The 20,766-nt window shown below is 37.9% G+C and overlaps 1 protein-coding gene across 35 annotated transcripts in view; it reads right to left on the minus strand.

Moving 5' to 3' along the window:
• Nucleotides 1–20,766, minus strand: part of Ank2 (ankyrin 2) — a 370,586-nt gene that overhangs the window by 121,810 nt on the left and 228,010 nt on the right. For 33 of the 35 annotated variants that reach the window (XM_004626671.2, XM_023710116.1, XM_023710124.1 and 30 more), the window contains 6 exons: nucleotides 18,954–19,052; nucleotides 17,677–17,775; nucleotides 9,938–10,036; nucleotides 3,551–3,748; nucleotides 781–879; nucleotides 519–617 (listed from right to left, as the gene is read on the minus strand). In XM_004626671.2, coding sequence (XP_004626728.1) covers nucleotides 519–617; nucleotides 781–879; nucleotides 3,551–3,748; nucleotides 9,938–10,036; nucleotides 17,677–17,775; nucleotides 18,954–19,052 — 693 coding nt within the window. The remainder of the gene's footprint in view (nucleotides 1–518; nucleotides 618–780; nucleotides 880–3,550; nucleotides 3,749–9,937; nucleotides 10,037–17,676; nucleotides 17,776–18,953; nucleotides 19,053–20,766) is intronic. The other 2 variants (XM_023710115.1, XM_023710114.1) reach the window with 1 other exon arrangement.

Genomic DNA, 20,766 nt, shown 5'->3' on the forward strand with positions numbered 1-20,766 from the left:
AAAGTTGCTTTAAACTTGCTGTGCAGCCCAGGCTGGTCTCATGATCTTTCTGTCTCAGTCTTCCATATGCTGGGCTTATAGGCTTATTTCTCTGTACCCTGCTTCTGTTTCATCTTTGGTAGGATTGGTCATGGAACTTAAAATTTGATATTTTAATGAAATTTACCTGGTGCCCTGAAATATTTTGTAGCCAGTCATCCATCCATGTTCAAAGGAATTTTAAAAATGTATTTGTTGTAATAAATGCATTTGAGATGCATGTTTAACCATCCATACCAGGAAGATTAAACTGTCCCACTGCACAGCTTCTGTTCTCATTCCTAATACATTTCTTATCCTAGTGAATTCTTTTGGGTTAAGTTCTAGCAAGTACTTCATGGTATGTTATCATGAGGGTCCTGCTCAAAGCCGGGAGGTTGGCTTCGATGACAGACACACACGCCAACACGCTGGCACACACCGCTCTCAGCTCCAAGGCATTCTCTCCCTGCGGTTATTCTGACCCCAGCCATACTCACAATGTTAGTGACATCTGGAGAGGCTCCGTTCTGCAGCAGAAGGAGGACAATGTTCAAGTGGCCCATGAAGGCAGCCACATGTATTGGTGTGAGGCCAGACTGCGAAACAAAGCGACAGCAGTTTTACTCCTCTGCACCCGCGAAGCTTTGGGGCTTCTTCAGATAAATAAAACTTGAGTGAAGAGGACAGAAGGTTGGTGAGAGGAAAGGGAGGAAGGAGTAAGAGAATGAATGCTTTGTGATGAGCTGAACAGTGTTCTACCTCTGTGATAGCTTGGATTGAAGCCCCATATTTCACCAGCAGTTCCATGACTTTGATGCGGTTTTTCTTGCAGGCAATGTGCAGTGGAGTAAAACCATTCTGTGCAAAAGACAATCGAGTTAGTCAAAAACATGCAGAAATGATTCTCACACAACTCCATGCTGGCACATTGCAGGCAACCATGTTACACTGTCACATCGTGTCACCACTTCTTCAAACCCTGCCAGTGTTGGAACTCCAGGGAAATGCACTGGTGTGTTCCTGGGGAGCTGATCTTGCTTCTGCGTGTAATTCTGTGTGCTTACCAAGAAAAACAGAGAAAGTAAATACCTAGGACAACTCTTTGGAGAATAAAAAGTGGAGGGACAACTGGATTTCAGAAGCTCTGAGACATTTGAGGGTACACTGATTGGTCAAATGACCTGAAGACACACTGACAAGAAGCCTGAGTCTGTATGATAAAGGCCACTTCCAGAGCACAGGAACTGTCCAGCTATCTTCAAAAGCTAAGAACATGGCCACCTCTATCAAAGATTTTAGCTTTGCTATCATTTTCTTTAGATGGAAGTGTTTCAAATTAGGAGAAATCATCATTTATGCTGATATTTATATCCTAAAGATATAATTTTATATGGAAAATTTCATAACATATCCCAATCAGATACATTTTTATAAAGAAGTGAAATATTTTCTCAAATATTTTGAGAAACACATGGAGAATTTCTGGGAGAACATCAAAGGATGGTGGAGAATTCTATAAGTTACTCTATAACTTTGTAAATAGAATGGATGTCCAGGAACTGAAGAAATTATGTCAATATTACGCTGTATGCCTGATTATTGTATGTTATATTTGTCACTTTTTATTCAATTAATGATCCTTTATTGAGTTATATCTATTCTGCCAATTAACAATTTTGCATGTCTCAATGAAGACAGATAATTAGGCAATATTTTTATTTTTTAATTTTATTTATGTATTTTTTTTTCTGTATTTTAGGGAAGGGTCTACAGTGTATTCAGGGCCTCACTACTAGACCACACTTGTAGTGATTCTCCTGTTTACAGCCTCCCAAGTGCTGGGATTACAGTCATGCACCACCATGCCCAGTCTCAGTAGCCATCTCAGCATGCCTGGGGCGGAGGGGCCAGCATGGCAGGCCCAGGGATCAAACCCCTGGCCCCTGAGCCTGCTTGCAGGTGCTTTAATCTGCTGAGCTATTTGGCCAGCCCTTAGGCAATATTTTTATATGTTTATAGTTCTCAGAAAAGCTTATAGTTTTACTTAAGCTCATGATTATTCATTTCTCCGAGTGGAGTGATTAACATAGTATGCTCCACTTCCAATATTTATAAGCTATATAATAAGCAGATATAAATAGCCACATGGACACAGAGCATCTAAAATAGCTGTAATTTTCAAATTGTGCTATTTTATGTTTATTAACCACTATCCAATTAAAACTAATATATTCAACTCCCCATGAAAAAATTAGTATCATCACATATTTTTCCATAACCCTAGTATATTCATGTCTCAAATAATTATTAAAATGGATTGCAATGGAAATTTTCACATAAAAATATTTGATGATTTCGGTGATACTTTTTCACATACTTATTAAAGAATTCTAAGTAACATAAACCATGTAAAGATACAAGAGAGGAGATTTTCTTTCTAGCTTGAGAAGTAGGAAACAAGTGGCATAAATTAGTACAAAGCCTAATACTCCCAATGATTATTATTAGAATATAAGTGGAATAAAGAAGATTTATTTGATATTAGACTTCAGGTGACATAGAAAGTTGCTCTGGAACTCAGCCTTGCAGTTTTTACTTGAGCAATTCCTGGAATGATTTCTACAAAATGCTTCCCAAAGAGATAATACAGCAGGGATCACTTTTCTATTAGCCATGGTTGGGAATTCAGGTCAGTAAGGAAACTCTCCAAGTGAACTTATCACAAGCTTCTAGTTCTTTTCTTTCTTTTTTTTAATGCATTTGGTACAGTGTCTCACTACACAGACTGGACTGATAGTGATCCTCCTGTCTTCAGCCTCCCCAGTGCTGGGATTACAGGCGTGCACCACCATGCCAGGTCTTGGCTGGCTCAGCATGCCAGGGACAGGACTGGTAGGGCATGTGGTACTGGGGATCAAACCCAGGTCGCTGAGCTTGCCTAAGCAGACAGTCTGCTAAGCTATCTTGACAGTCCACAAGGTTCTACTTCATAGCTTCCATAGTCAAATGGTGTCATTATCTTAAAATCTATTTTTGGTGCTGGGGATATAGCTCAGCTGCATGATGCCTGCCTGGCAAGTGTGAGATCTTGAGTTCGATTCCCAGTACCAAAAAAAAATCTATTATTTCCCCAAAGAGATTAATATAATTCAACATTTTCATAATTATATTCTTATTGTATCTCACATATAAGTGATTTTTATAGCTTCCTGTTTTTCATGTTCTATTTTCCATATAAATAGCTCATCTGTCCACATTTTACATCTATCTGTCCACAACTCTCTGGTTTTGGAAATGTTACTTCAGTGTTCTCTTGCATCTGCCCTTGCTCACTGTCATTTAATATCAAATAATGGAAGCATGAGGTAGGAAGGAACCTACCTCATGGGAAGTGCATAAAAGTGACAAACAAGGCCAGATTAACTGCGTGTCTGTCACTCTGCATTGTTGGCGTAGGTGCCATTGCTCAATCCCTGTGGATTTGCTCATTTGGGGCTGTATTTAGTTAAATGGATTAGGCCAGGTTTACCAGGGCTCTGGCGTTTGGGTTGGCTCTCTTGTCCAGAAGGAGTTTGGTGACGCGGTAGTGACCACAGTGTGCAGCAACGTGGAGGGCCGTCAGATAGTCTAGGGTGACATCATCAACAGGTGCCTTGTGCTGTAGCAAGTGTTTCACACATTCCACGTGATCCCCCTGTGCAGCCATGTGGAGCGGGGACAACCCGTTCTGCACAAAACAACACCAATGTCACTTTTTTTTCGTAATTTTATTGATAAACAAAGAGTGATGAGACAGTTTCAAACCAAATTGGTAGGACAATTTCAATAATTAACACATTGCATAATTCTTCCTAGTGGTTATTTGCTGTACAAGATGCAGACATGATATCCTATTTACAAACACTATTAGAACAAATCCCTCTATTCATTAAGAGAATATAACTATATATCTATCCCAACCATTTTGAATACACAGATACAAAATGGACATTCATCTGTGTCCCATTTTTTGTTTAGTTCTGTTATTTGAATATTATAGGTGTGTTAACTCAGCAAAACATTCTAAAAGAGTCCAGTAGTCCATAATGTCACTTTTTTAAAATTATTCCTTTCACATTCTAGAACACAGCAAAGTCGATTTTCCATCTCTAATACCATTCATGGCAGAAAAAAGCTGTTTCATTGGATTAAAAGCAGATTGAGGAAAAAAAAATGCAATGACAAAATTTATATTCATAATTATATATCTCTTAGGTAAACTTATATTAGTTGATATGTTTTTTCATTAATGAATAATATGTGTGGCAAGTCAGGATGATTTTATGATTATTAGAGCAATATTAGCAATATAGACACAAGTGACAGCTAATGCTTAGATTATTTGTATCTGATTCCACATACAGAAGTCTACATTCACTTAATCTCTCTATTGATATTTCTGTGCTTATGAAAAGAGGAAAGTTGGGTGAAGGAAGAGCAAGGATGTAGATCACACAGAGAAGTAAAATTTGATCATTGCTGATCCATGAAATTCTGTGATCTCCCTTTCAAATAACTATGGACTTAGAAAGAGGGACAAAAGAGCTAAAAGAGCGTGAAGCTATGGTGGACCATTTGTTAGTGACCTCACAACTTCTACATGTGGGGATAATCTACACTGATCACTACTGACGCTGCTCCGGACAGCTCCACCCTTCATTCTACAAGGCACGCCACAGACGGAACACGAGGCAGCCGCCAGGGTGTGGGGTTTCATCAGGCTAAGGAACGCTTGCTCTCTCTTTCTCAAAGGCTAAACTTCAAAGAAATACATGTAAAATTAGGAAATCAACTGAATTAGAAAAAACATTTACTCAGTCAAGAGAGTGGATTATTGTTTTTTTCTTAATAATCAACCAAGTATGGTCTCTATAAAAATGATCATTGACAAGTATACAGTTTGGTAATCATTACAGTCAAAGACATAGAAGTTGTACTGAATAAAAGGCCAGAAAAAAGCTCACAGTTCAATATTGTCAAAAGGGAAGGTGAGTTCAATGGTAAGAAAAAACTAGTAAACATATTGAAAAAAATCATGAGCACATGTCTGCAGTGCACACGCTTGCACTCCCCGTGAGGTGCTGGCACACGCACAGAACGCATCTGAACTCCTGCATCCCTTTTCGTCTCTCCTCTTCCCTCCATCCCCCACCTCTTCCTTTCCCTGGCTCCATCTCTGACCCCCTTCCCACTGGAGAAAGATTCATCTCCCTCTTTCCTATTAGCTACATTTTATTTTACTCTTTATTTCTACTTTGGGGTTCTTATATTTTAAAAAAATGTGTTATTTAGCTTGCGTGTCTGGTTTATTTCACTTAACATAATGGTCTCAAGAGGCATCCAGTTTCCTACAAATGACTCAAGTTTATCTTTCATTATGTGGCAGTTTGTGGATGGTAGAATTAAAATGACTTAAATAACATTTTTCTTTGTTTCTGAAGTAATTTTCATTCATGATTACTGCATTCATGATTAGAAATCCATAGAATGAACCCAGAAAAGAGAAGCGGGCTGATGAGATGGCATCTCTGCGAAGGAGGGGCGATGATGTTGCTGCAGGGAAACGAATAGGTCTTGAGGCCATAATGCTGAGCAAAAGTGCAATAGGTCACACACAGCAAGTTAAATACCAAGTGATTTCTCTTTCATGAAAACTCAAAGTGTAAATAAAGGAAAATAAAAACAGAGATGGTGGGAAGCAGGGAGGTAGACTTTTAAAGAGGGAAAAGGAGCCGGGGGAGAGGGACCTAAAATTATTAAGATATAATTTATTATGCATGGACTTCCCAAAATGAATGAAACTAGTATATGTTACAAACATACACTAATGTTTTTAATTTATTACACATTTAGGCCTTGATAATGTTTGGGCAGAGAAAAAAAAATACATATTATCATAGAAAGTCATCAATGCTAAGAAGAAAATGAAAGCACACAACGTCCAAGGGGGTTGTGTCTGTGAATGCAATGTGCCTAAGGTGGCCACAAATGCCTGAGAAAGTAAGTGATGATGTGACAAAAGTCGGTGTGAGGGAAGGGCTGGGGAAGGGCAGGAGGGGCAGAAGAGAAGCAAGCACCGAGTCAGGCTGGGACACACATGGCACCAAAGACATCCATGGACAGGAAGGAAGGAAGGCGGCTTCAGGGAAAGAAATTAGGAGGCTGAATAAAGAGAGGAACTCAGAGAGGTTAGGGCCTTTGAGAGTCAGAACTGTGCTTGGCACTCTACTCAGAGAGAGATAAGAGTTCCTCAAAGGGTTAGGGCAACAGGATTACCCTGGCTGTCATGTTAAAACAGCCTAGGCTAGAGGCAAAAGAAGGCAGGCCAGTTAGAAACCTCTTGCCACTTCTGGGCCTCTTCCAGATGCAATGGTGACCTAGATCAAAGTGGTGCTCGGAAGACTGTTGTGAAGCTGCTGACTTAATGATACATTCCGAAGGAAGAGGCAACAGGAGAGGAAGAATGGGAACAAGATATGAAGTATTTGGTCTGGGAAACTGAAAGGATGAGAAGGCCATCAACTGAGAAAAGAAAGAGTCTAGGGGAATTAGGTTTAGAAGTGAAGGAAAATATCACATGCTTAGTTTTGGATTTGCTAAATTTAAGATGCCCAGTAGATCGCCAAACATTAACGGCGAGCTGACATAAACATGTAGATTTCTAGAAACACGCACTATGTGCCACCACCAGAATATACACATAGTTAAAGATGAAAATGCACGAGATTTCATAGAAAGAATGGAGAGAGGGAGGGAGAGAGAGAGAGAGAGAGAGAGAGAGAGAGAGAGAGAGAGAGAGAGAGAGAGACAGACAGACAGACAGACAGAGACAGAGACGACAAAGAGACAGACAAGGAGAAAGAGACAAAGAAGGAGACAGAGATAAAGACAGACAGAGAGTTGTGGAAGTTCTCTTAGTCAGAGACCTGAGAGACAAGGAGGAACTCATAGAGCAGATGGAAAAGTGGGAGCAGAATTATAGAAGGAAAGTCAGAAGAACGTACTACATAGAAGACAAATAAGGAAAAGGCTTTGAGAAGGGAGGAGTAAAATTCATGCCAGATGATTGTAATAGGACAGAACTTAGACTGTATGAGCTCTGAATGGATATGAAAGTGGGAATCTGTGGAAATCCCTTTGCTTTGATTTGCTCGGTATTGTGGAAAGTGAGGAAAAGAAGGCTACCAAGTTTAAAGATAAAGTATGAATTTGTTAGGCAGCTGAGGAGCAAGATCAAATAGACTTGGAAATTACAATTTGACTGCCAGGTCACATCATGGGCTGACGTGAAGTTAGTAATTACGAATGTAAAGTGAGCTGTGTCACTACAGCCACATGCAGGCACACGAATGTGAACTGGATTTCACCAAAGCAAAACATAGGGTGTGAGCATGAATATGCAAAAAGAGCGGCAAGAATGGAGAATGCATACTGGCCAGTGGTGAGGGCACAGGGGAATAAGGGACCCTAAATCTGGGACTGAATGTCCCAGCACACTGAAGAGTGAGCTGAAATACAGAAAGGAGTGGTGGGGGAGCAGGAGGTTAGCACACTGAGAGGCCAGCGAGGAGAACCTGCTACTCTCATTCAGATCACTAAAGCCATGGGTAATGTGAAATGGTTAGTGGTGAAGACTCAATTTACTGAGTCCTGAACTTCCAAAGAAAGAGTGAGAGTTGCTTTGGAAGAAAATAATGGGGGATTCAAAGCTTCTATGGAGGCAGAGGGTGAACAGTCTGGTACTAGGCACCTCTTCCATTCCCCGGCTAGTCGTCCTATCTCACTCCACCCTAATTAGTTCATCTTCCTGCCCACAACTCTGTTCTTTCTAACTACCTTTGGTGTAGCTTGCCCAGTAAATTCTACACTTTTTTTTTTTTTTTTTTTTTTTTTTTTGCGGAACCGGGGATTGAACTCAGACCCTTGCACTTGCCAGAGAAGTGCTTATTCTACTGAGCCATCTCCCTGGCCCCATACACTTCTAAAGTGTAGAATTATTTTTTATACATCTTGAAAGTCTCTCCATCCTGCTTGGCTCACTGTGTCTTCTCAATCTATGTCACCTAGATGCCTGCATGCATGAATGAATGAATATGATTATGGAGTCATGCATACTTAATACTCGGTCTTTATATCTGAATGAGGCTTGATTTTACAGGAAAAAAAAATCAAAAATACCCCCTAGGTAATTCATCATCTTCATTAATGATATAATCATCACAGGGACACTATGTGGAATTTGATGATTTGTGGAACAGCATATTTGCCTATCCTCAGTTTGATACATGTTTTCTATTGGCTGTATCATGATTGGTCTAAAATTGTACACAGAAACTTAAATTTCTGTGTTTCTTCAACAAAAATTTCCATAATTACCTCTGCATTACTACCATAAAGTATTGCATCATATCTTATTTTATTTTATTTAAGACAAAGTGTTGCTTTGTAGCCCAGGCTGGCCTCAATCTCATGGCAATCTTCCTGCCTCAGCCTACCAAGTTCTGGGATTACAGGCATGCATCACCATGCCCAGTGCTAAAATGTTGTATTTTGATTTTTTTTTTTTTTTTTTTTTTTTTTTTGTGGAACCGGGGATTGAACTCAGGCCCATGTGTTTGCCAGGGAAGCGCTTATTCTACTGAGCTATCTCCCTGGCCCCAAATGTTGCATTTTGAAAACAGATTTTTAACAACATTCACAGAATAGATGTAAGGTTGACCATAATGCAGATAATTTCTCTTGATATATTTCTTACTAGAAGTTACCTTTTCATGACTGATGAGGACCCTGTGTCAAAATTAGCTCATTCTTCATGTATTTTAAATGTGTGAGCAGGTCATTTTCAAGCGACTTGGATTCAATAGCCAATGAGTAAATAATATAAAATTTAAAAATATGTGCTTGTGTCAGCTGACCTTCATTGGTTAATATCAATACCTTTTAGGGATGGGAGCATTTCTAGCATACACTTCAACATCTAAAAATCATGAGCAATAAGGAGAAAATATAAGAAATGCCCTTTTCTAAATTTTGATTGTATTTAAAGACCTATGAATTGTTGCATATTTCATTAACTAGCTCTAGGTGGTTAATACCAACTTGTGTTTCATGATATTTTCTGTAAAGCAAAGACCAGATAATGAGGCTCTACATAGTAATAAAGCTGCTAAACTACTCTGGATAATTATAGCTTCCAACAAGCCAGCTGACCATGTCATGTGGTTGCTATCTATCTGGCAAAGGTTTTCCTTTATGCTTGAGCATAGTAATTAAAGGAGGTAAAATGCTAGCTATATTATAGCATAAAGAACAATACGCTAGCTTAATGGTACTTGCAAGTGGTCAATCTTTTTTTTTTCTATTTTTACTTTTATTAATACATATTTGAAGTATATAATAGTAAGTGGTCAATCTTCACTTATGCTTTCCATACCAACTCTACTAATCCCAAATGTAATCAACCACTGTCAAGTAATGAATCCATACTGGAATTAGGCATTTTGACAAGTACTGCCTGAGAGATAAAGACTAAACTAAAAGATTCCTGCTTTATAAAAACTAAGTGTGCTACTTTAAAAGAAAAATTTTATATGTTTTATACTTAGAAAAATCTAGACTCCTAGAATCTAATAAATATTCATATATACATTATAATACCTATATTTTTTCAGGTTTTCATCTGAAGTAAAAATAGCAGGAAAAAATATTGGAAGAACCTGAAGGTATGCATTCAACACATCTTAATTTGCTATAACTGTTCATTTTAATACTTTTAAAATGGCTTGATTTATATTGGTTTATTCTTATTCCTAGCACACAAATATTGAGTGAGTATAAAATGCTTCAGAGTTAAAGCTTGGCTCCCAGCGGCACCCACCTTAGTCCGCGCCAATAGGGGGGCACCCCGTTCCAGGAGAAGCTCCACCACCTGGTCATGCCCGCTTCGTGCAGCACAGTGAAGGGGCGTCAACCCATCCTGCCGAAAGAATGACAGCATTAGGCTTCACACATGTTGAGTTTTGTTTTTAAACCGAGACTGTAAATATTGAGACTGCAATGGGGGGCGTGGCTCTGGGAGAGAGGAAGGCAAGAAGGGGAAGGAGACAAAATGGGTAAGACGCGCTACGCACATGCCTTCAGATGAATGCCTGATATGTCACAAGACATATGCCACGTGTTTTAAAGTTGGTCTCCTAAGTTTGGCCCTGACGACCCTGAAGGGCAGTAACAGAACAGCAACTATATAAATGACGAGTGAAAGTGAAAATGAACAGAAAGAGATCCTGACAGAGAAAAATAAGCAAAACAGAAGCAAGGAGACAGAGAGAGTCCCTGCATGAAAGGTTAGCAGAGTGAAACTGACTTGCACGTCCAAAGAGAAGGAAGAGCAGCATTGCATTGGTTGAACTTTCAAGCCCTTCTCATGGGGAGCCACAACCAAAAATTACACTCGGTCTACTGCTTTCAGTTCGGTTGCCCCAACACAGCCTTTACCTAAAAATTCTTTCTACTCTAACTCAGTCACATAGATACTTCCTTCAGCAGTCACTACTTTAATAAATTCTCCTAAAATATATCGTAACGGTTGAAAAAAAAAAAAAAGAACAATTTTGTTTTTCAGATTCTGTAAGGATTCTAGCATGTATTTCTTTTTTTTCCCCCATAATTTTATTGAGAAGCAAATAGCAATGAGACAGTTTCAAACCAAATTGGTAGGACAGTTTCAATAATTAACACATTGCATACATTCTTCCTAGTGGTTAATTGCTGTACAAGATGTGGACATGATATCCTATTTACAAACACTATTAGAACAAATCCCTCTATTCATTAAGAGAATGTAACTGTATATCTATCCTAACCATTTTGAATACACAGATACAAAATGGACATTCATCTGTATCCCCTTTTTTTGTTTAGTTTCTTTTTTGTTGTCTTGGGGTTTTTTGAGATGTGTCTCACACTGGCCTTGTACTCACACTGTGTAGCCCAAGCTGGAGTGTTTCCAACATACACTTCAACATTTACGAATCATGGAATTATTTTCCAAAAATAAAGTTTATTACTGATAAATAACGTTAAACTGTCCAGCAAAATGCAGCACTGCCATATGTTATGCTACTTACGAATTGCCTGACCTTAGTACTGCAGGACAGGTTCTGACTTCACAGTGACCCCAAGTGCTCTCATCTTCCTTATTTTATTTCCTTCTAGGTTGAGAGAGCCCAAAAAGCAGAGTGGGTGTGAAATATGAGGAAAATATTTGTAAAAAACAGAGAAAAATGATAGCCTGAATATGTCAGTGAATCTGGTGCCTGAGGTAAAGATTATCTCACTGAAAGAGATGGAGAGGGTAGGTAGGAATCAAGGAAAACAAAGTACATTGAATAGTTAAGATTTTGGAAGCTCCTGACTTACTGAGAACTCCAGCCCATCTTTTGTGGCTTTGCTTCCAAGGCTATCTTTCCAGCTTACACCTTCGTTCTAACAAAAAGAATTCCTCCAGGCTATAACATTCTTTCTGGTACAACATTCAGGGCCCTCGGTGCTAGGGATCTCTGGTTGGGTTTGGCCAACAGGAAAAGCAGCAAGACCTGGAAGGAACCCACAGAGGGCTCTCCCTAACTTGGTGGCATGTCTGTACCAAACAGCACCAACGTGACCTTTCTGTGAGATTATTTCAATCACACAGAGCCTCTTCTGCTACACTGCTTTCCTGCTTGAGTGGTATTGAGCCCTGCAGTTACAAGCCCAAAAGATGTGCACTATTTTTGTGCCTTCTCTACAGACCCCTCAACAATATTATAATTTAAGACTAACAAATTATATTTATAAATTATAATAATTATAAACACAAAATTATAAATAATTTTAGAACAATATAAAATTATCAAAGCCTTATCAAATTTGAGTGTGCCATCTGTTTTATGCCTCGGACCTTGCCTGATAATGGCTCTTTATTGTATCTATTGAGCAAATATGAAGTTATTGAATAACTAAAATAGTATCTGTGCTGTTGAAGTGAGCGCTGCATAACTAAAATAGATCTTGTAGTTTAAGGTATCTAAGAATTAGCATAAGACTGGATTTCCAGGGTGGGAGAGATACCTTAGCAGACTAAGCACTTGCTTAGACAAGCTGAGGGACCAGGGTTTCATCCCCAGCACCACATGCCGCACCAGCCCCACCACCAGGTGTGCTGAGCTGGCCACCGAATCCAGGCAGGGTGGCTCAGGCCTGTAATGCCAACACTGGGGAGGCTGAAAACAGGAGGATCACTAGGAGTCCAAATTGTGTAGTGAAACCCTGTACCAAATACATTAAAAAAAAAAAAAAAAAAAGACCAGATTTCCAGAAAAACAACTACTTAGCTACTGTGGTTGAGATACCACAGTAAGTTTAAAAATTTACCATACAGGAATCTGAAAAAGAAAGTGTGCTAGCAAAATGGTTAAAATAATTCTGCTTTCATATCTTGTTTTTGTTTTGTTACCCAGGGATGGAACTCAGGACCTTGCAACTTGCCAGGCCTATGTCACTGAGCTATCTCCCCAGCCTTCATATCATATAACACCCAGGGGATAATACAGAGCAGTTCTTGCTGTGTAAGATATAACAATTCAAGGGCTCGCCAAATAGCTCAGAGGATTAAAGCACCTACAAGCAGATGCAGGGGCCTAGGGTTCAATCCCCAGGCCTGCTGTGCTGCCCCTGGCCTGCCCCTGGGGCATGCTGAGATGGCAATTGAGACTGGGCATGGTGGCACACACCTGTAATCCCAGCTCTTGGGAGGCTGTAAACAGGCGGATCACTATGAGCCCGATCTAGTAGTGAGACCCTGAACACCCCCTGTAGACCCTAAAAAAACAAAGATATAACAATTCAGTATAGTGGTTTCTCAAGCACAGTCTTAGTGGAGCCTTGTTGATATCTTGAGTTTGGGCAATGCCAGGAAATGGCACTGCTCCAGGCAATGGTTCAGAGTCAGCCTCTGGAACCACAAGACCCTGGGGATATCACTGCAGGGCAGGATGAAGGGCCAACCTCCTCAAGGTTAAGCTTCAAGATGCATCAAACTGGGGGTGATTTTTCTTCTAATGGTTAACTTGTAGCCTTATATGAATGGTGAGGGAGGGCATACTGCCTTACGTCATTTTTAGAAAAGGTAGCCCTTGACTAGTAAGCGCAGGGCCCTGAGTTCAATCCCTGGTGCCAAAAACAAAAAAAAAAAACAGGAAAGGTAGCCCATCATTTTCTATGGATTAGATGAAACATTCGCTGTGTGATCCCTGAAAACCCCAAAGTACTTTTCTGGGGAATATTTAATATACATAAAAGAATGATGGGAATTAGATGAGTTCTAAATCTTACATTTAATGATGTGACTGCAACTGCCCTTTTGAAGGATATGTGAATGATGAGACCAAACTCAAGTGGCCCAGCCTGCTCAATCTGAGTAGAATTGGGATCTTTCCTATAAAGTACAGTATCAAGTTAATGCTTAAAAAAAAAATCTTGTTTGGATATTTCACTGAAGTTGCAGGACCCTTTCACTCAAATTCTTAAGCCTGCATCTGAAAATTCCAATTCCCTCCCTCCACAGCCCATTCTTAGTGCTGCTTCTGTTTCATTACTAGAATCAGCTCATTTACACCAAAGTATAATCAATCAACATTAGAGGAACATTACTTATCCAGCTGATAACCCACAACATGAAGTTTTTAGAACCATTTCTTTGCTTATATTTTCTTTTCCTCTTTCTCTGTTTAGGGCATTATTCTAAGAAACAGAACCTGAAGTTCTGTTATTAGCATAAAAAGATAATAACTAAGCTGTGTGTCTAGGTCATGCTCTATTACTAAGGGGAAATTCATTTACCCTTTTGGTAATTTCATTTCTCAAATGAAGACATCCATATTTCTCAATAAAAAAATAACATATACTGTAAAAGTCATTAAGGATGAAATGAAATATTTCTAGAATACTTAGCAGGGTGCACAGAAAGCATATGAATTTGACAATTGGTAGCTGTTTATTGTTATTACTTTATTACATGTAATAACAAGCAGCAAGGGTGCTCTCTCTTTCTGGTATATTGTTTTTGTTTGCCAGCCTTTAATGTTTTTCTGTGTTCTTATTGTTCACATTTAATTTGCATTGCAATATACTAAACATAATCCTCCTATGGTGTGTCTGCACATTTAAATAATAAGTTTAAAAGCAAGAAAGAATAATGCCCTTAATAAAGCCCACATTAATAACTTCATCTTAACTAGCTACAAAATTTTTGCTTTAAGGTTAAAATGAAGTTTTTAGACACAAGCAAAGAGCTCTGGGTAAAATCTAAAACTTTTAGATCATAATCTCAGTGAGAACGCCAGTGAGAGCAAACTATCTCAGTGATTACCAGAAAAGTGATGAGAGTTGGGGAGAAGCGCTGGGTCAGATTTGATTTTTAATTACCCAAAGGCGTCTATAGACCTTCCTTTCTCTAGATAATAATCATCTCATAAAAGAGAAAAATAATGACAGCTCAAGTCAAAATTCTTGGTCAGATATTCTACATTCAGAGTACCATATCTGTGGGTCACTTGACTGCTGGAGGAAATTGATAAGGCTACAGCAAAACAAAGGATAATAATATTTATTTTACTTTAAAAATTCTCAATGTAGGAGGTCTACTATATTGGCCAAAATGAAGTCAAAACACATTAAACATTTTTCTGTTTTTAAATACATTTTAAAAGATAAGAGAAAACTAAATTTTATCTCATTACTTTAGTAATCACTTACTGTTACCCGAGAATTAGTCTCTTAGTGCCAGACCATGGTTGATTTTAGTATTCACCTCTAACATGATTTTGCCTTTGGCATAGGGATATAGCTTTGCTGGCTACAGCAAGAATGAAAAGAATCAGACAGTGCTTTTAGAATCCTACTGCTCCAAGACAAGTCCTTTCACTGCTGGGGGAATGCTCTGCATCATTCAATGCTGGGCCTGACCTGGCATGTATCCTACAGTTTGCTTATACAAACTACAGAGAGCTGGTCTGGGGCGTCTCTTCCCAAGTCTGCATTTAGTGATACCATGTTGGTGGGTCTAAATTGACCACAGTGGACAAATAAATAAATTGTCCATAGTGGAAATATTTATACCATGGAAATTGTCAAAGGCAAAAAGCTACAAATCAACACTTTTTGGTTCTGTCTTGTTTTCGTGAAAATTCATTAATCCACCTTTAGCAGCACACTGCCCGCCTAATCTCTTGAGGACTATTAAGTCAAACTGCTGTGAATGCAGAAATCTACCCTGCCTTGATAACCACTGTATGCCAGGATTCATGCTCCAAGTCAGAACTGAATAACTACCTGCTAAAACAGCAAAAGAACAGAATGTCCCCATAAATTAGACAATCTATTTTTTTTTAATCCTTGAATGAAATTCAGTTTTGTGCTATACATGGAGCTTCACTGGATGAAAGGTGATCCAAATACTTTCCCCTTCCAGTGCTTAGTGTTCACTGCTAATTGCTCAAGGATAATTTAGAAATGGCAGAACTAGCACAGGAATCTATTTCTTTTCATTTCTTAGGACTCTTGGTGAAAACACACTGCCTATATAGAGTCAAGACTTCTAACCAAATATTTCATGATTGGTCTTTTTTGGTACTGGGATCAAATTCAGGACTTCGTGCTTATCAGGCAGGTACTTGAACAGCTGAGCTATCTCCCCAGCTTTTAACTGAATATGAAATGTATATAAACTAGGCTATCTTTTAAAGAATTAAAGAAATATTGAAATGACCATTAGCAATCTAAGTAATGAATGAATACTCCAAATAAACAATAATATAAGAAATATGAATTTTTAAGGCACTGGCCAAGAAAAGAAATAAAGCCCTTTTGTACTTATAAAGTGCTGTCTTTCCACTGGTAATCTCAATTACTAAAAAATTCATAAAAACAAAAACAAAAAAAGATCTGATTAAGGGACTACAACAGTAATACATGTCAATAATGTAACATTATATTATTAATGCTAGTAATGATAAAAGTTATGTAGCCATGAGCAGATATTCCTTCCTTTAAATGAAAAGAAGAGGTAGGGAAAGCTTGAAGCACTGTGTATTCTGCTCCAAATTCTGTATCTCCACAGCGTAGCGAGGGAAGGGGCGTGCCAGCAAGGCAAAGGAAAAAAAAAACACATCAGGCTCTGATACAAAGACACTAGACACAGCAGCAAAGATCTTGACAGATACAGCAAACCAATCCAGAATTCCTCCATGACAGGGAAAACTCCCACAGCCACTCTGGATCCAAAGGCTTACAAAAATGAGGTTTAAAATGTAATCTGCAATGAGGTCATCAAATACTAGAATTAGTTTAATCTAGAACTAGTTTAGATTCTAGATGCTTCAAGATGAAAAGGTGTAGCAAACGCATCAGTGTGCCTCAAGATGTGCGAAGTGTGTAGACCTGATCTTCTCTGCTTGAACTATGAGAGTATGAAATACCAGAATTAAATAAAGAGAAAATACTGTAAGCGGGCACCTTCTACCTAACATCAACTGTGGATTTTTTATACCACATATTCCAATATTTTTAGATTACAAGACTGCTTAAAGTTTTGCTGAAGTCTGTGATTAAGCAAATCTTCTCCAGAGACCTGATATTGAAACACTAGCTGCAGCTTAAAGCAAGTAACTGCATATGTCGGAAATATTAAAAAATAATGAGTAGCAAGATAATTTCTCACTCCATTTTTAAAAGCAAGTAATATAGTTGTGTTAATTTTTACATAACTGTACTTGCCTAAATTCAGAGAATGTAAGTAACCTGTCAATACCACACAGCTTAGAAAACGATAGAAGAAGGATTTGAAATCAGGCAGCCTTTGGAACCTTCACTTTCAACAACTGTACTCTTTTGCTTATCATATTATTCAATGGCAATACACAAAAATTCAAAGCAATATTTTACTTAAGGAGTTTGAAATGAACAAATGAAGCCACATCCACCAAGATGGCATAAGTGAAGGCTTGCTTCTTCTCTAAGCACAGTAGCAAATCTACTGAGGTCAATACATACATAATCCTGTAGGAAAAATGACTTAGGAATCAAATAGAAGTAAAATATTTTTACCATGTAACATTCTTGTAGTCTAATATAAGCAGATAAACTTGGGGTTTTGTATTTATAGCAAACCAAAAGACAGATGTGCAAGTCCAATCTTTGTTTTTTTGTTCCTAGAAAACCAATAAGCTAAAACTTCTTTTTTTTTTTTTTTTGCGGTACCAGGGATTGAACTCAGGACCTTATGCTTGCCAGGCAAGTGCTTATTCAACTGAGCTATCTTCCCAGCCCCACAAGCTACAACTTGAATGACTGTCTCAGTGTAGGTCCTACTTTCTGTTTCCGGGTGTTTATGAACAAGCACTAATTTTACTTTATGATACGTAACTTACACATATTATATGAGACTTAAATCAAACACAAGAAAGCCATGTCCTTGGAAAGATGCTGCCTGTGTTTACTAACTAGCGTTTGTTGCATGGGGCCTGCTAAGAGGGCACAGAGCAGTCATAAGGTAGGAAACCAAAGGGCAGAGACACTCACCCTGGTCTTGGCGTCGATCTGACCACCCCAGTCCAGTAAGAGCTTCACCATATTTGTGTTACCTCTTTTTGAAGCCACATGCAGAGGAGTGATTCCATTCTACACAAGAGGAAAGACCAAAAACAGCAAGTTGGATGTGAGAGGCCAGGGTGGCAAGAGACATACAGAAGTGGTTGTGATCTGCGTTGCATTTTGGCCTACTGTTCCTATATTTTTTTATTTCTAAGGGTCAAAGAAGTACACAAACACAACGCACTACTGTTACAGAATAAAAGATGGAATGAAACTTCCTCAATTAGTCAGTAACTACAATGCATGTATTGGACGTACACTGTACAGTCAAGGCACAAAGGGAGAACTGTGTCATAAAAGCAAAGCTTCAAATTCTACCTGCCACAGATCCCTAGTACAGTCTTTCCTTTTGTGATACTCATGCACTTAAAAGACTTTGGACTGAATGTTTTCCATGCTTAAAAATAGGTTATAAATATACATATCAATAGCAAGTGGAACAACGGCTCTTAAAAATTCTTCAGAATAATTCAGTAAGAAAATCAACTTGAAAACAGCCCAACATAGCTTCAGGCCAGAAGACATCTGAGGACAAAAATACCACACTTAGGAATGGTATTTACTTGTCTTATCAGCTGTCCTGCACCACTATTATGACAAGGATATGATCTGAATTTTTGTGTCATAATTTCTGAATATTCAAATGTTGTATTAACTGGCCCAAATATTGTTACATATATGAATTTTATAACCATTATGTAAATGAATTCTGTCCAATAAAAGCAAACCAGTAACATACCACTCCATGATATCTTTTGATATATTTTAGTGAGATTCTGTAAAGAAGTAAACTCTCAAATCATTAAACAAAAAATTTCCTGTCAAATTATGTGCCCTTTTATCATTGTAAATTATATCTGTATATTTTGTGTTTAATGTGCTAACAGTGTTTTCATTGTTTATTGATTTGAAGCTGATCTCATGATTTATGACACATAACCACTCAAGCTGATGCCAAAATTAACAGCTTCTGAATACACTGTGAAGGATATGTGTGCCTGTGAGCTCACAACATGCTTATTTTTTGTCCTCTCGGGTCATAAAACCTTCCTATGATTTGCAGAAAAGAACATGGAAACACCTAACATCTTTAGGAAGATCCAAGCAAGGGGAAAGTAAAAACCTTCAAGAAGGTTGTTGTTATTCATTAAAACTTTAAAACCCCCTTTGCTTCTGTCTAAAATGAGAAGCTGTTGCCGTCATACCCTGGCGGTGAAGTCCACAGCAGCTCCGCGGTTGAGGAGAAGAGTAGCCACATTGACATTTCCATAGTGCGCAGCTATGTGCAAAGGAGTGAAGCCGCTCTACGGAGCAAGGAAATGACAGTTAACAAGGCGTTACAGCTCGGCAGCCACTGGACTAACACAGAAAATCACAGGGTCACTGTCTAGGTGACAGGACAGCAACACAATTCCACTCATAAATACTTTAATAAGACTCTTTCCATCTTAGTGTTACAAGGAGGTAAATACTTATTCAAAGAAAAAAAAATTTTACATATATTGGCAACATTATTTTTCATTACCATAACTTTTCATCTGTTTGGGGCATATTTGTACAATATCATACTTCTTGAATTGGTTTACCATATTGGAGAAAAAGAAAATACAACTAGAGAACATATGGTTTCAGCCATAGTATTAACATAATTATGAATAAAAATATTTTTTCAGAGAATTATTAAAAATCAGTATTTATGGTCTTTGCTTAAAAAAAAAAAAAGTACTGACTGAATTTTATCTTTGGTCCTAAAAACAGGATGAAAAATTTGCAAAGGATGCAAAGTCAATTTTATATCCTATAATGTCATGAAATTCCTTTTCCCTTCCATAGCTCGTTAGTCAGACTGTTATATAATGAAAAAGCAACTTAAAAAATTAATGTATCTTGTGTCAATATGAAGATGAAACAAAAAGTTCAGTCTAATCTAATTTTGAATAATTAAACAAAGTTTTCTTCAATGAAATTATATCAAGCAGTTTAAGTCAATTATATGGACATTAAAGACCATTTTAATTTTATTGACATTAAAATTATATGTTTACTCTCAGAATTTAAAAAGTCTGAAAATCTTTAGTAAGGAAAAAATCCTTCATTTTTTTCTCTTAAAACCAAAGAAATTGTCATTTTCACAATAGCTATGAAATGCTCAGTAATCCCTATCTTATTCAAGTGTGCAAAGATGTGATCATTTTATTCTGTAATTTACATTGTTTAACAAGAGGGGGCTGGGGAGATGGCTCAGTAGAATAAGTGCTTGCCTAGCAAGCACAAGGGCCTGAGTTCAATCCCCAGTTCCACCAAAAAATAAAAACAAATTAAAAATAAATAAATAAACAAGAGTATGGGAAAGTAGAGCGTCTCAATTACCTCTCAATCCCTGTAGATTTCAAGTTATTTTCTATTCTGTTTTATAAGAGATGAGCTTCAATATGCAGCATATTGTTTTTAAAATCCACGTTCTAAAGTATTGTCATTGTTCTTTTTTTAGCTTGATATACAGCTAAATAAGCATTCAGAGAATTCAGGTAATGGAAATTTTTCTTGTGCTCTTAGAAACATTAGCTGTAAAAATTTCTGAGGGCAGGAAAGCAAGACGCACGTTTAAAAAAGTAACTATCAAGCAAATACTGCAACTGTGGTAAGATACTTTTAATTTGCATCTAGAAGAGGCCAAATGTTGAAATAGAGAGACCAAGCAGTGTACAGCCTACTATTATTTTACAAAATGTCAGATGTGTATACTTGAGGACACAACCGACTGAAGCTTTTCATTTTTTTAATATTTCCTTTCATTCAGATATATCCTGAATGTGTTGGTTTTTTTTTTTTTTTTTTTTGTGGATAACTTAAGTCAATCCTTTATTTTAAAGATATAGAAAGTAAATCCTAAAAAGGTTAACTCAATCTCACATGACCAATATATGGAAATAAACCATAATTACAGCTCACGTGTTCCGCTTCCCTAATCTAAGTGCTTTCTAGTCTTGCCACTAACAAGACTCAATGTCACTGAGA

The sequence above is a fragment of the Octodon degus genome, unplaced genomic scaffold, assembly GCF_000260255.1.
Source record: "Octodon degus isolate 3935 unplaced genomic scaffold, OctDeg1.0 scaffold00016, whole genome shotgun sequence".
NCBI classification, from domain to species: domain Eukaryota; kingdom Metazoa; phylum Chordata; class Mammalia; order Rodentia; family Octodontidae; genus Octodon; species Octodon degus.